Source organism: Medicago truncatula, chromosome 8 (genome assembly GCF_003473485.1).
Source record: "Medicago truncatula cultivar Jemalong A17 chromosome 8, MtrunA17r5.0-ANR, whole genome shotgun sequence".
NCBI lineage: Eukaryota > Viridiplantae > Streptophyta > Magnoliopsida > Fabales > Fabaceae > Medicago > Medicago truncatula.
The window spans coordinates 20,749,078-20,762,292 of NC_053049.1; the positions used below are offsets into that span (position 1 = coordinate 20,749,078).

Below are 13,215 nucleotides of genomic sequence, written 5' to 3' on the forward strand. Positions count from 1 at the left end.
TAATCATTTCCAAAGGTTAATTGAATTGAACTACTCACTGTCGGAACGATACTCTTTTCATACTACTTCGGTAAGACCGTGCACTTGCGGTTTTATCTCATCAAGTTTTTGGCGCCGCTGTCGGGGAGTAAACTAATTTGATTAACTCTTTCTTTGTGATTAGAACTCTTTCATCTCCCCCTCTTCTTCCCTTCTTCTTTCTTTCTTTTCCTACACTTGACTTCTTGGGTAGCATAAAAATAATAGATAACATGGCTGAGAAACGCACTCTTAAGGAGTATTCGATCCCTTCTTCGGATGAGCCATGCACTATTATAGTTTACCCAACGGTTGAAGGTAGCAACTTCAAAATAAAACCTGCACTACTAATTCTGGTGCAACAAAACCAGTTTTCTGGATTACCCTCTGAAGATCCAAATTTACATATCTCAACCTTTTGGAGACTTAGTGTAACTTGCAAAGACGACCAAGAAGCCGTTAGGCTACATCTCTTCCCTTTTTCTCTAAAAGATAGGGCCAGCAATTGGTTCAATTCTTTAAAGCCCGGTTCCATCACCTCTTGGGACCAACTGAGGCGAGAATTCCTTTGCCGCTTCTTTCCCCCTTCAAAAACCGCCCAACTTAGGGGAAAGCTTTACCAATTTACTCAAAAAAACGGGGAATCTCTTTTCGATGTGTGGGAGCGTTTTAAAGAAATACTTAGACGTTGTCCCCATCACGGTTTGGAGAAATGGTTAATCATCCACACCTTTTATAACGGTCTAACATCTAACACTAAATTGACTGTTGATGCAGCTGCAGGTGGTGCCCTAATGAACAAGGATTTCACAACAGCTTATGCCTTGATTGAGGACATGGCTCTAAACCTTTTTCAATGGACGGAAGAGAAAGCAATCATCAATCCTTCACCCTCTAAAAAGGAGGCAGGTATGGACGAAACCTCTTCCTTTGACTATCTATCTACCAGGGTGAATACATTATCTCAAAGACTTGATCGCATGAGTACTTGTGTTATCACACCTACCTTCTCACCTCCATGCGAAGCATGTGGCCTATCTAGTCATTCTAGCATCGATTGCAAACTAAGTAGTATTGAGCAGTTAAACTTTGTTCAGAATGGCCAAAGAGTTGTTCAAAAATCTCACGTTGAACTTTTAATGGAAAACTATTTTCTTAAACAATCCGAACAGCTCCAAGAGCTTAAGGACCAAACTAGACTTTTGAGCAACTCTCTTGCTACTCTCACAACAAAGATAGACTCCATCTCCTCTCACAACAAAACTTCTGAAACTCAGCTCTCCCAAGTAGTTCATAAGGTTGACCACCCCAACAAAATGAATGATGTTACACTTAGGAGTGGTAAACCACTCGAAGACCCCATAAGGAGAACCAAATCCAATGACAGTGAGAAAGAGATCTGTGAACCACCATCTAGGGAAACTAGGGCAAAAGGAGAGGAACCTCGAGTTAAGGAAAACACACCACCTCCCTTTAAGCCAAAAATTCCCTTCCCACAAAGGTTTTCCAAATCTAAGCTAGATGAGCAATTTAAAAAGTTCATAGAAATGATGAACAAAATATACATTGATGTGCCTTTCACCGAAGTCTTAACCCCAATGCCTACCTATGCTAAATTTTTGAAAGAAATCCTTTCTAAAAAGAGAAAAATTGAGGAAGGTGAGACAGTTAACCTTACAGAAGAATGTAGTGCCATCATCCAAAATAAATTGCCACCAAAGCTTAAAGACCCAGGCAGTTTTTCCATACCTTGTGTCATAGGGTCAGAAGTAGTGAAGAAAGCTATGTGTGATCTAGGAGCCAGTGTCAGCCTAATGCCTTTATCCCTTTACGAGAGGTTGGGAATAGGGGAACTTAAATCGACAAGGATGACCCTACAACTATCGGACCGTTCTGTTAAGTATCCAGATGGAATCATAGAAGATGTCCCCGTAAAGGTAGGAGAGGTGTACATCCCTGCTGATTTTGTTGTAATGGAGATGGAGGAAGACAACCAAGTACCAATTCTCTTAGGAAGACCTTTTCTTGCTACTGCAGGAGCCATCATTGATGTAAAAAAGGGTAAGCTTGCTTTTAATGTCGGTAAAGAGACTGTTGAAGTTGAACTTGCTAAACTAATGAAAAGTCCTTCCATTAAGGACTCTTGTTGCATGATAGATATAATCAACCATTGCATGAAAGAGTGCTCTTTAGCATTAACTACACATGATGGTTTGGAAGTATCCTTGGTAAACAATGCAGGTACAAAACTGGAAGGGGAGGCAGAAGCTTATGAAGAGCTGTTGAATAGAATTCCTCCAATGGAAGGTCTAAGTGTGGAGGAGTTAGTAAAAGAAGAACCAGCACTTCTACCCAAGGAGGCACCGAAGGTAGAGCTTAAACCACTTCCATCCAATCTAAGGTATGAATTCTTGGGCCCTAACTCTACCTACCCTGTTATTGTAAATGCAAGCCTCGATGAAGTAGAAACTGAAAAGTTACTTTATGTCCTCAAAAAGTATCCTAAAGCTATAGGGTACACCATTGACGACATTAAAGGAATAAATCCTTCATTATGCATGCATAGGATACTTCTTGAAGAAGACTATAAACCCTCCATTGAACATCAAAGAAGGCTAAATCCTAATATGAAAGAAGTTGTGAAAAAAGAAGTTTTAAAACTCCTAGATGCAGGTGTTATTTATCCAATTTCTGATTCCAAATGGGTTAGCCCCGTGCAAGTTGTACCTAAAAAAGGTGGTCTCACAGTTATTAAAAATGATAAAAATGAATCCATTGCCACTAGGACCGTCACTGGTTGGAGAATGTGTATTGATTATAGGAAGCTTAATAAAGCAACCCGTAAAGATCACTTCCTTCTCCCTTTTATAGATCAAATGTTAGAAAGGTTGGCTAAGCATTCACATTTTTGCTACTTAGATGGTTATTCTGGATTTTTCCAAATACCCATTCACCCTAATGACCAAGAAAAGACAACCTTTACATGCCCCTTTGGGACCTTTGCCTATAGAAGGATGCCTTTTGGTCTTTGTAATGCCCCTGCTACTTTTCAAAGATGCATGATGTCTATTTTTTCTGACTTTGTTGAAAAGATAATGGAAGTTTTTATGGATGATTTTTCTGTGCATGGATCTAGTTTTGATGATTGTTTGACTAACCTTGAAAAAGTTTTGGAAAGATGTGAACAGGTGAACCTAGTCTTAAATTGGGAGAAATGTCACTTCATGGTAAGAGAAGGAATTGTCCTAGGACACTTGGTCTCCGACAGAGGTATAGAGGTAGACAAAGGAAAAATCGAAATTATTGAAAAAATGCTACCTCCCACCTCAGTCAAAGAAATTAGAAGTTTCCTAGGACATGCAGGGTTCTACCGCCGTTTCATTAAAGATTTTTCATCAATCACTAAACCACTAACAAGTCTGCTTCTTAAAGATGCAGACTTTGTCTTTGATGACGATTGTTTGCAGGCATTTTGCAGGTTGAAAGAAGCACTAATTACTGCCCCAATCATACAACCACCAAATTGGAGCTTGCCTTTTGAAATAATGTGTGACGCAAGCGACTATGCGGTTGGGGCAGTGTTAGGTCAAAGAAAGGAAAAAAAGATGCATGCCATATACTACGCCAGCAAGACCCTAGTTGGGGCACAGGTAAATTATGCCGCAACAAAAAAAGAATTGCTAGCAGTTGTCTACGCCATTGACAAATTTCGGCAATACTTGGTGGGATCAAAAATCATTGTTTACACAGACCACTCGGCCATAAAATACTTGTTAAACAAAAAAGATGCCAAACCGAGGTTGATCCGATGGATTTTGCTCCTCCAAGAATTTGACCTTGAAATAAAAGATAAAAAGGGGGTCGAAAATGTTGTCGCTGACCACTTGTCCCGACTTCGGGAGACCAATGAGGATGAGTTGCCCTTGGATGATTCCTTCCCGGATGACCAACTCTTCTTGTTGGCACAGACTAACGCACCTTGGTATGCAGATTTTGTTAATTTTCTTGCAGCAGGAGTGCTACCGCCTGAGTTGAGTTACCAACAAAAGAAGAAGTTCTTCAATGATCTCAAGCACTACTATTGGGATGAACCCTACCTCTTCAGAAGAGGCTCAGATGGGATTTTCAGGAGATGCATTCCTGAAAACGAGGTAAGTAGTATTCTAACTCATTGCCACTCCTCTTCTTATGGTGGCCACGCCAGTACACAAAAGACTTCTTTCAAAATTCTTCATTCTGGTTTCTGGTGGCCATCACTTTTCAAAGATGTGCATTCCTTTATTTCTAAATGTGACAAATGTCAACGCACCGGTAGTATTACTAAAAGAAATGAAATGCCTTTGAACAACATCCTTGAAGTCGAAATTTTTGATGTTTGGGGTATTGACTTTATGGGACCATTCCCCTCCTCTTTTGGGAATCAATACATATTGGTAGCTGTTGACTATGTGTCCAAATGGGTTGAGGCTATTGCTTCTCCCACTAATGATGCACAAGTTGTTATAAAACTGTTTAAAAAAGTCATCTTTCCTAGGTTCGGAGTGCCAAGGGTTGTGATAAGCGATGGAAGGTCTCACTTCATTTCAAGACATTTTGAAAAACTTTTGCAAAAACTTGGAGTGAGGCACAAAATTGCGACACCTTATCACCCTGAAACTAGCGGACAAGTGGAGGTCTCAAATAGACAAATCAAAGCTATCCTTGAAAAAACTGTTTCAACCTCTAGGAAAGATTGGTCAAGTAAGCTTGACGATGCCCTTTGGGCCTATCGAACGGCTTATAAAACTCCCATTGGAATGACCCCTTTTAAACTTGTCTATGGGAAATCTTGTCACCTTCCCGTTGAGCTCGAGCATAAGGCCTATTGGGCAATTAGAAACCTCAACTTAGACCCCAATTTAGCCGGTGAAAAAAGAAAGCTTCAATTAAGCGAGCTAGAAGAACTTAGGATAGATGCCTATGAGAATGCCCACATTTATAAGGAAAGAACTAAGAATTGGCATGACAAGAAAATCGTCAAGAAGCACATCAAAAGCGGTGACCTTGTGCTGCTCTTTAATTCTAGGCTAAAGCTCTTTCCCGGTAAGCTAAGGTCACGATGGTCTGGTCCTTTTCAAGTTCGCACGGTCTACCCTTATGGGGCGATTGAAATATTTTCTGAAGAAACTGGATCCTTCACGGTTAATGGGCAAAGGCTTAAAATCTATAATACCGGAGAATTAAATGAAGTAGTGGCTGACTTCACTCTGAGTGACCCACCTTAAGGATTTTTATCCTTATTTCTGTCAAGCTAGTGACGATAAAAGAGCGCTTCGTGGGAGGCAACCCACTAATTTAATTGCTTTCTTTGTTTTCTGTTATTTTTTCTTTGTTTTGTAGGTAAATGTCTGAGATTGATTAGGAAACGCAAGAAAAATCAAAGTTACAAGAACCAGAAAGGTGGCACGGCCCGTGCTTAAGTTGGCACGGCCGTGCCAGGAATCACAACACCACCTCAACCAAAATTGGCAGAATGATGGCACGGCCCGTGCTAAAGCTGGCACGGCTGTGCCAACCTGACAGGCCTCCGGGGTTCAAAATTTTCGGCAAATTGTGAGCTTTCCGCATCCTTTCTCACTTTTTCCTTGTTTCTTTCGTTTTTACTCTTAAATCATTGAGGACAATGCTTCTCCTAAGTGTGGGGGGAGCCTAATAAAGTGTCTTTAGTCGTAGTGTTTCCAAACTCCCTTGAACTTTATTCCTTTGTTGTGTTTTATTGAAAAAGGCATGAATAAGCAGCTCGTTTTTATTGTTTTATTATGACATAATTTTTTGTTGTCTCTTCAATGGTCGTTTCTTGTACATGAAAGTGATTTCTTGTGTTATAAGTATTCTTGCTATACCGACATAAAGTTTTATTGTGAAATAAATTCTCCAATGAGAAAAACACCTTGTTGCAATCCTTGAGTAAGTGTATGAGTAGGTATTTTAAGGAACACGTTCTAGCTTTAATAGTAACCTGGACCCTTAAAAATCTTCAGAGTAAAAGTAGTATAAGTTTGTGTGGGAATAATTCTAATGTGATGAAATGTGTAAACCGAAATGGGGCGGAAGGATATCACCACACGTGGAGGAAAGGATACCCTCTCACTGACTTCCTAAATGTGGTGATGACTTCTCAAACAAATTGTGCTTGAATTAAACCCTCTAAAAAGAGGAACTTCCTAAGTGAAGTAAACAAGTTGTAGCACTACTTAGGGTGATCATAGAAACTTGGAGGAAAGGATACCCCCTCACGGACTTCCAATGTGAAATGTTAGCCCCTAGGCATCTACAAGCCCCCAAATGTATAAAGTCATCAAGTCTATCTTAACTCTCCCACTTCTCTTATATGAAATGAAGAAAAGATTTTTCTCGGTCATTTTAGTGTTAAGGTTAGAACCTGTTCCTCATAATATCTATCTTATACAGGAGCAAGAAAAGGGTTGGACTACACACACATACACTCACTTAAGATTTGTTGTTGGGTTGAATAAGTTTACAAAGAATACTTGAAGTTGTGATTAGTGTACGTTGAAATGAAACCTCGAGGGAGACATAAGCTTTTATTTAAAGTGTCATATATTAATCCTTTTGTTGCTGCCATGTCTATGCCTTTTGCTTGAGTACAAGCAAAGATTCAAGTGTGGGGGAGTTTGATGAGTCATTTATTGCTTACTTTTATATGTTTTTTAGTTTAGTTTTAATTAGATTTTATTTTATTTTATATTAGCATTATTTCCTTTTTAGGATAGTTTACTTTAAATTGCATTTTATTTTATTTCAGGAATGAATATTGGATGGATTGAGTCTTGGAGCAAAAGAAAGGGACTTGGAGCCGATTGGATACAAAAATATGAAGATTGAGAGACAAAAATATGTCTCCCCACAGTCAGAAGCTTGGCACGGCCCGTGCTAGCCTTGGCACGGCCGTGCCACCATCCAGAGTGCCTTTTGCTGCTTTTGCTTAGATTTTAAGCTACTCTATTTTTAGCCCCAATGTAATAGCTTAGATTTTAAGTCGAATGAATGCTATAAATAGAGTAGCCATCCATCACAAATATTCATCTTTACTTGGAATACAATAAGTGACAATTGCTTTTCTAATTGAAGTTCTTTTCTTTTCCTTTATTTCCTTGTCATTTACTTTTATGCTTTCTCTCTTCTCTTCCATGTCTACGATGAACATGAGTGAGTAGACTTCTCTTTGTCTTGGGATTGTTGGATAAGTCTAAATGACATAATCCTAATCAAGCCAAGCTCTAAGCCTTAATCTTATGTAACCCTAATTTCTTATCTGAATTCACCGTCTTAACATGGATCAACCATTATCAAACTGTGGAAACGAAAGTGGAGGGTTTGATAATTGTTTATCCATTATTCCAAATATCAATTCATAAAACGAAAGTGGAGCTTTGATATTCGAACAAGTGAATTCACACAAGGATTGCAAAGTCAGCGAAATAGGCTTTGCAATCTTTGAGACATATAGTTTCGATCTTCAAGGGAACTAATAACAATCAAGTCAGCGAAATAGGCTTGGTTGTTAGAGGAACCAAAATCTAATAGTAATCAAGTCAGCGAAATAGGCTTGGTTGCTAGAGGAACATAAGAGAAACTGTCTTGAGAAATTAGGTCTAATATAACATTATAAGCTTACGGTTTTGGTTTGAGAAGGACTTGTTATTTAGATGAAACCAACGATCCCAAGGCTCTTTTTATATTATTAATTTTCAATCGCTTGAAAACCCGCAACTTACAATTCTTTTCTCTTCTAATCATTTCCAAAGGTTAATTGAATTGAACTACTTCCTGTCGGAACGATACTCTTTTCATACTACTTCGGTAAGACCGTGCACTTGCGGTTTTATCTCATCACCTTGCCCAATTCTATACTCCTAAAACTGTGGTGTTAACAATATGTCCAAATGTTTGCATTTTTTTTAACATAATACAATAATTTTAAATATAGAGATGTAACCATTTAATTTTTTTTTTTTGAAAGAAGTGTATCATTTAATTTTTGAAATAACTACATCGTTAAATATATCTCCAATAATTTAGGCAATGTACTTTATATTTCAAATAATAATAAAAAATTGAATAATTAATTTACACATAGTAAATTGGAATGTAGATCATTAAACGTAATAGGATGATTTTTTCTTATGACTATGAAATATCATCCAATTAGCGTAATTTGCACTTGATCCAAGAGTTTCAAGGTCCTAACTTGAGTCTGCAAATCGGTTAAAGTCAACATTATGTGGATAATACGCATCAAAGTATTCGGAGAAGAAATGACCAAGAAAATGAAGTGTTTCTTAGTAACCAGAAACTAATTTTCAAGAATATTAATGTTCATATGTATAAGAAGAAAGGAATAATAAGAGAGGGAAAAGAAGTATTGCCTCTCTGATTTGGAAGGAAATTTGATTAAAATTTCATGAAATAATAGACTATATATCAACTTTCTAAAGACCAACTTGAAATGAAGAAACTACCACTATAACTTTTTCTGATTTGAGAGCCAAATAAAGGGTATAAGTGTTATTTTAAGTTAATGGTACTATCAATATTCTCAATGCAGGTCCGAGGAAGATAATTAACTCAAAATAACACTTATAGCATTCATTTGTCTCTCAAATCATACAAAGTTATGTTTCAAGTTGACCTTCATAAAATTGCTATATAGTCTATTATTGCATGACATTTTCAACAAAATTCCTTCCAAGCAAAGTGGTAACACTTCTTCTCCCTCTCTTATTATTCCTTTTTTCTTATACATATGAAGATTAATATTCTTGTAATAGTAATTTGTGTCAGTTTCTCTCCTAACACTTTTATGATGAGTATTATCCACATAATGTTGGCTTGGACCGAATTGCAGACTCAAATTAGGACCTTAAAACTTTTGGTTCAATTTCAGATTAGTTCAATTGGGTGATCTTTGATAATCATAAGAAACTTTGATACCTGCCATTGAGCTTCAGGTGGCTGATTGCATTGTGAATGGTAAATGGTGTCTTCCTCCTTAGATCAGTCAGAAAGACCTAGATTTGGCCTCTAAAATTCAGAGAATCACTTTACCTGAAGATGACATTCCTGATATACTTCATTGGACTCTGGCCCCTGATGGCAATATGACAAATAAACTGGCTTTCTCCAGCTTATATGGTTCTAGACAAAGAGTTCCCTGGTCTAAATTTCTTTGGAACACATTCATTCCCCCTACTAGATCTTTTATCACTTTGAGATTTATACATAATAAACTGCCAACTGATGACAATCTGAGAAAGAGAGGGTGTATGATAGTGTCCATCTGTTGCTTTTGTATGAAACAAGTTGAATCGTCACAACACATTATGTTGGAATGTGAAGTCACTATCAACTTATGGAATTGGTTAAGTAAAGAGACTGATTTTCCTTTAGACTGCTCTAACTGCTTGTCTCTTATTATGGGATCTATTGGTAGAGGCAGTAATATGGTTCAACATGTGATTAATTTTGCTGTTATTCATACTATATGGGCCATCTGGATTGAAAGGAACCAGAGATGCTTTCAAAATAAATATAAGCCTATGTCATCACTGTTTAACTGTATTTTGTCTGAGGTTAAGCTTAGTTATACTTTGGTCTTGGCTAAATGCAACTCTGATATGAAAGATTACAAAATCTCAAGGCTTTTTAATATACCATTCCAAACCAAGAGGATAACAGTTAGAAAAGATGTTCATTGGTGTCCTCCTCCCCATGAAATGACAAAATTCAACTGTGATGGATCCTCTATAGGAATGCAGCCTTGTGGCGCTATAGGAATTGTTATCAGGACTCCCACTTCCTTTCTTGGGGCCATATGTAGCAACATTGGATATGCCACAACTCTTGAAGCTGAATTTTCTACTTGCATGAGAGCAATTGAGAAGGCCAAGGAGTTGCACTTACATGCTATTATCTTGGAAACTGACTCCCTTAAAGTAGTTTCTGCGTTCAACAATAATGTGGGCATTCCTTGGCAAATGAGAGCCTGATGGTACAATTGTCTCAAGTTCTGCAACAACATTACTTTCTCCTGTGTGCATGTGCTCAGAGAAGGCAACCGGGTAGCAGATGCTTTGGCTAAAAATGGTCAAGGCTTGGCTATGTTTTCCTCCCAGTGGTGGCCTTCCCCACCACCTTTTATTGTCCCCTTGCTGCTTAGGGATGGCTTAGGTTTACCTTATGCTAGATTGACTTCTGATTGATTGTTTTCCCTTCCCTGGGCTGTAGGGTTGGGTTTTGTTTTGTTCTCTTTAGCTGTATTTGGTTTAGGCTTCTCCTAACTTTTATATTGATTCTTAGCTTTATCAAAAAAAAAAAAAATCATAAGAAAAACCATGGAATTAAGTTTAATTATCTTTGAAAAGCATATAAAAAAATTCATCTAAGTTTTGTTCTTCTGTAAATATTAATGCAAATAGCGATCATGACATACATAAAAGAGATGAAAAGAGGAAAAACTCGTCAACACAAGTCAAAAGAGGGAGAAAGAGAGAGAAAGAGAGAGAGAGAGAGAGAGAGAGAGAGAGAGAGAAGAAGAAGAAAAGGATTGGAAGTTTCACAATATTTTTCGGTGTGTGGAATGAACTACGTGATCTACCTATTTATAGAGAAAAATCATAACTAATATGTGAGAAACTTTGGGAACAAGTAACTCACATATTAGATCTAGTACAAAAATATCTCAAATTCAGTACCAAATAGATCATATTGAGTACAAAAAATATATTTTTAGTACAAATATATTATTGAGTGTCAAAATATATGTCTAATCACGTACGAAAATATATTAGATTGTGTCGCGTCATTTTTTGGAGATCAAGGCTATTTGATTAGCTTTTGACTCACTAATTTCTTTCACGACTGAACATTTAATTTTATTAAGAAAAGGGGAAAAAAGTTCAAACTACCCCTATTTGAAAAGATTTAGGGTTCGGGGGTTAGTTACATAAAGGGAAGGTATTAGCACCCTCTATGTCCGTAGTACTCTACGGGAACCTCTTGGTTTTATTTAATTTAATGTGCTATAACTTGCTTGCTTTTGAAAAAGAAGTTAATGTGATGATTAAAAGAAAAAGAAAGTGAGACCTAATTTATCTACATTTTTTATTGTTTGAAAGGACATGGTCCTCTGCCTACGTACCCGTGAGGGATCAAAACCTCGTAGTTCGGGGTAGAAAACGACGTTTGATTTGTTGAGTGTTTTTTATTAATTTTGAAAAAGGTTTTAAAATGAAAAGCCAAGTGGCAAATAAGAATTTGTTTGTGTTTTTTATATTAAAGAAAATGACTTAAGGTTAAATTAAAGTTGATTGAAATTTGATTAAAGAAATAAAAATAAAAAGAGACGATCACTTGACTTAGGATCAAGGTTTGTTTATGAAAATATTTTTGTGATTTTTGTTATTTGCATGTTTTTGTTATTTTTGAATAATTGGACTAAAAAAATTAAACTAACGGAGCATAAAGAATAAAAGCGCGGCTACCCTAAGTTAGAAATATAAAATCTATGACTATTACATAAAAAGCCTATTTACATTCTAAGGTCTGCAATAAAATTAAAATGCTAAGAAAAATAAATAAATGCGAAAAAGAATAAAAAAAAGGTCCAAACACATGGTGGGTGCAGTGGTAAACAGGGGTGTGCAGAAAGCAGAAAAAAAAGGAACTGGGCTTTAAGGAAACGAACCGGGTCGCGGGTCATGGGTCATGGGTTGACCCGGTTTGGAGGATATATAAGGGCTGTTGGGTCTTTTTCTTTCATTTTTCATTTTCTTTCTCTCTCTTCTTCCCTAAGTCTCTCAAACTCTCTCTTCTCTCTCTTCCTACCCTTCTTCTCCGGCGGGAAGCTTGGGGGGCCGATGGGATTCCGGCGCGGTGGCCGGCGAGCCATCGCGGCTGCGCCGCCGCGCCGGAGCTAAAAAAGCTCCCTTTTTTTATTTTTTTTTCGCTCTTTCTCTTCTACTTCCCTCCCTCTGTTCACCTCTAGCCTTCAAATTCTCAAAACCTTTACCCAAACGTCTAGATCCAAAAAAAGAAAGAAATTTATACCTTTTTTGTTTTTTGTGGATCCGGTTTTGTTATGGTGCTGGTTTGCGATTTCCTTTTGTGCGTGCGTTACCGTCTGTGTGCACGTTGAGTTGTGCGCGTGTGTGCTTGTGTTGCGCGCCTGTGCGTGTGTTTGTTGTGTTGCCGTGCCGTGTTGTGATGCCGTGTGTGGGTGTTTGTGCGATGTCGTGTTCTGTTGCTCTTGCTTCTGCGTTTTGCCGTGTGTTCTGCTGTGCTCTGTTGTTCTCTGTTTTTTTCCTTTTTTTCTTGTGTTGTGCAGGTTGCAATTTATAGTGCTGGGATGAGGCTAGAAATCAGTAGCTTGGGGAGGAGAAAAAGCAATTTCGGTTGTTGGATTAGGATGAAAGATGGAGACGCGTTTGTTTTACTGGATTTGCTTCAGAGGAAGCGTGAACTGGATTTGGACTAGAACAGCATACGCGTGATGCTGTTATCTTGAACCTGGACACTTTTGGATTTTTTTTTGGACTTTTTGGGACTTAAAGAAAAAAGAAAAATTAATAATAAAAGGATAATGTCTACATTTTTGGTTTTAAATAAAAAGAAAAATTTAAAATGGGACTAAAAGAAATTTAATCTAACTTGGACTAAAAAAAAAAATTAAAAGATGGAAATAAATAATTAAAGACTGAGAGAAGAGGTATTTTAAAATACCTCCCTGCCGAATTTTTCACTGAAATGTGGGTCTGGTCCGGGTTAAATGGCGCGTGTCAGTGGGATCTTGGGTCAAAAATTGGGGTATGACAGATGCCCCTATTTAAGTTTCTTCGTTCAGAGATTTGAAGATGAAATCTTTGATTCGATGAGCCGAAGAGACTTAAATACAAAAGTGCACCAATTTTGACCTAAGATACTATGAATGTTCATGATGTAATTATGAATGCATGATGACAACGGTGACTTGGCTGGAATAAAAACACTGGGATACTCAAATTCTTTGAAGAAAGGGATCCGACTCTGCTAGGGGAATACAGTTTCACTGGGGAAAAGGGTTGTCTACTATCTGTAAAATAGCTGTATGAAGGCAAAATGACATAGATTAGACATAATGAGGATGACACTTGCGAGAGA

At 37.6% G+C, this 13,215-nt stretch overlaps 1 protein-coding gene and 1 non-coding gene across 2 annotated transcripts; one reads left to right on the forward strand and one right to left on the reverse strand.

The window, feature by feature from the left end:
• Positions 1-617: 617 nt before the first annotated feature.
• Positions 618-724, reverse strand: LOC120577794 (small nucleolar RNA R71). The gene has a single exon (XR_005643776.1). It is a non-coding gene; the product is annotated as a small nucleolar RNA R71 (small nucleolar RNA).
• An 88-nt stretch (positions 725-812) lies between these two features.
• LOC120577489 (uncharacterized) lies at positions 813-5,282 on the forward strand. The gene is made up of 3 exons (XM_039829043.1): positions 813-968; positions 1,191-2,814; positions 3,289-5,282. The coding sequence occupies exons 1-3, from the start codon at positions 813-815 to the stop codon at positions 5,280-5,282; spliced, it is 3,774 nt and encodes a 1,257-aa protein (XP_039684977.1).
• The last annotated feature ends 7,933 nt before the right edge of the window (positions 5,283-13,215 follow it).

Coding starts and splice junctions, on each gene's coding strand:
- LOC120577489 (XM_039829043.1), top strand. CDS start 813: ATGAACAAGGATTTCACAACAGCTTATGCCTTGATTGAGGACATGGCT. Junction 969..1,190: donor TTGACTATCTATCTACCAGG/GTGAATACATTA, acceptor CAATCCGAACAG/CTCCAAGAGCTTAAGGACCA. Junction 2,815..3,288: donor TGCCACTAGGACCGTCACTG/GTTGGAGAATGT, acceptor TCTCCGACAGAG/GTATAGAGGTAGACAAAGGA.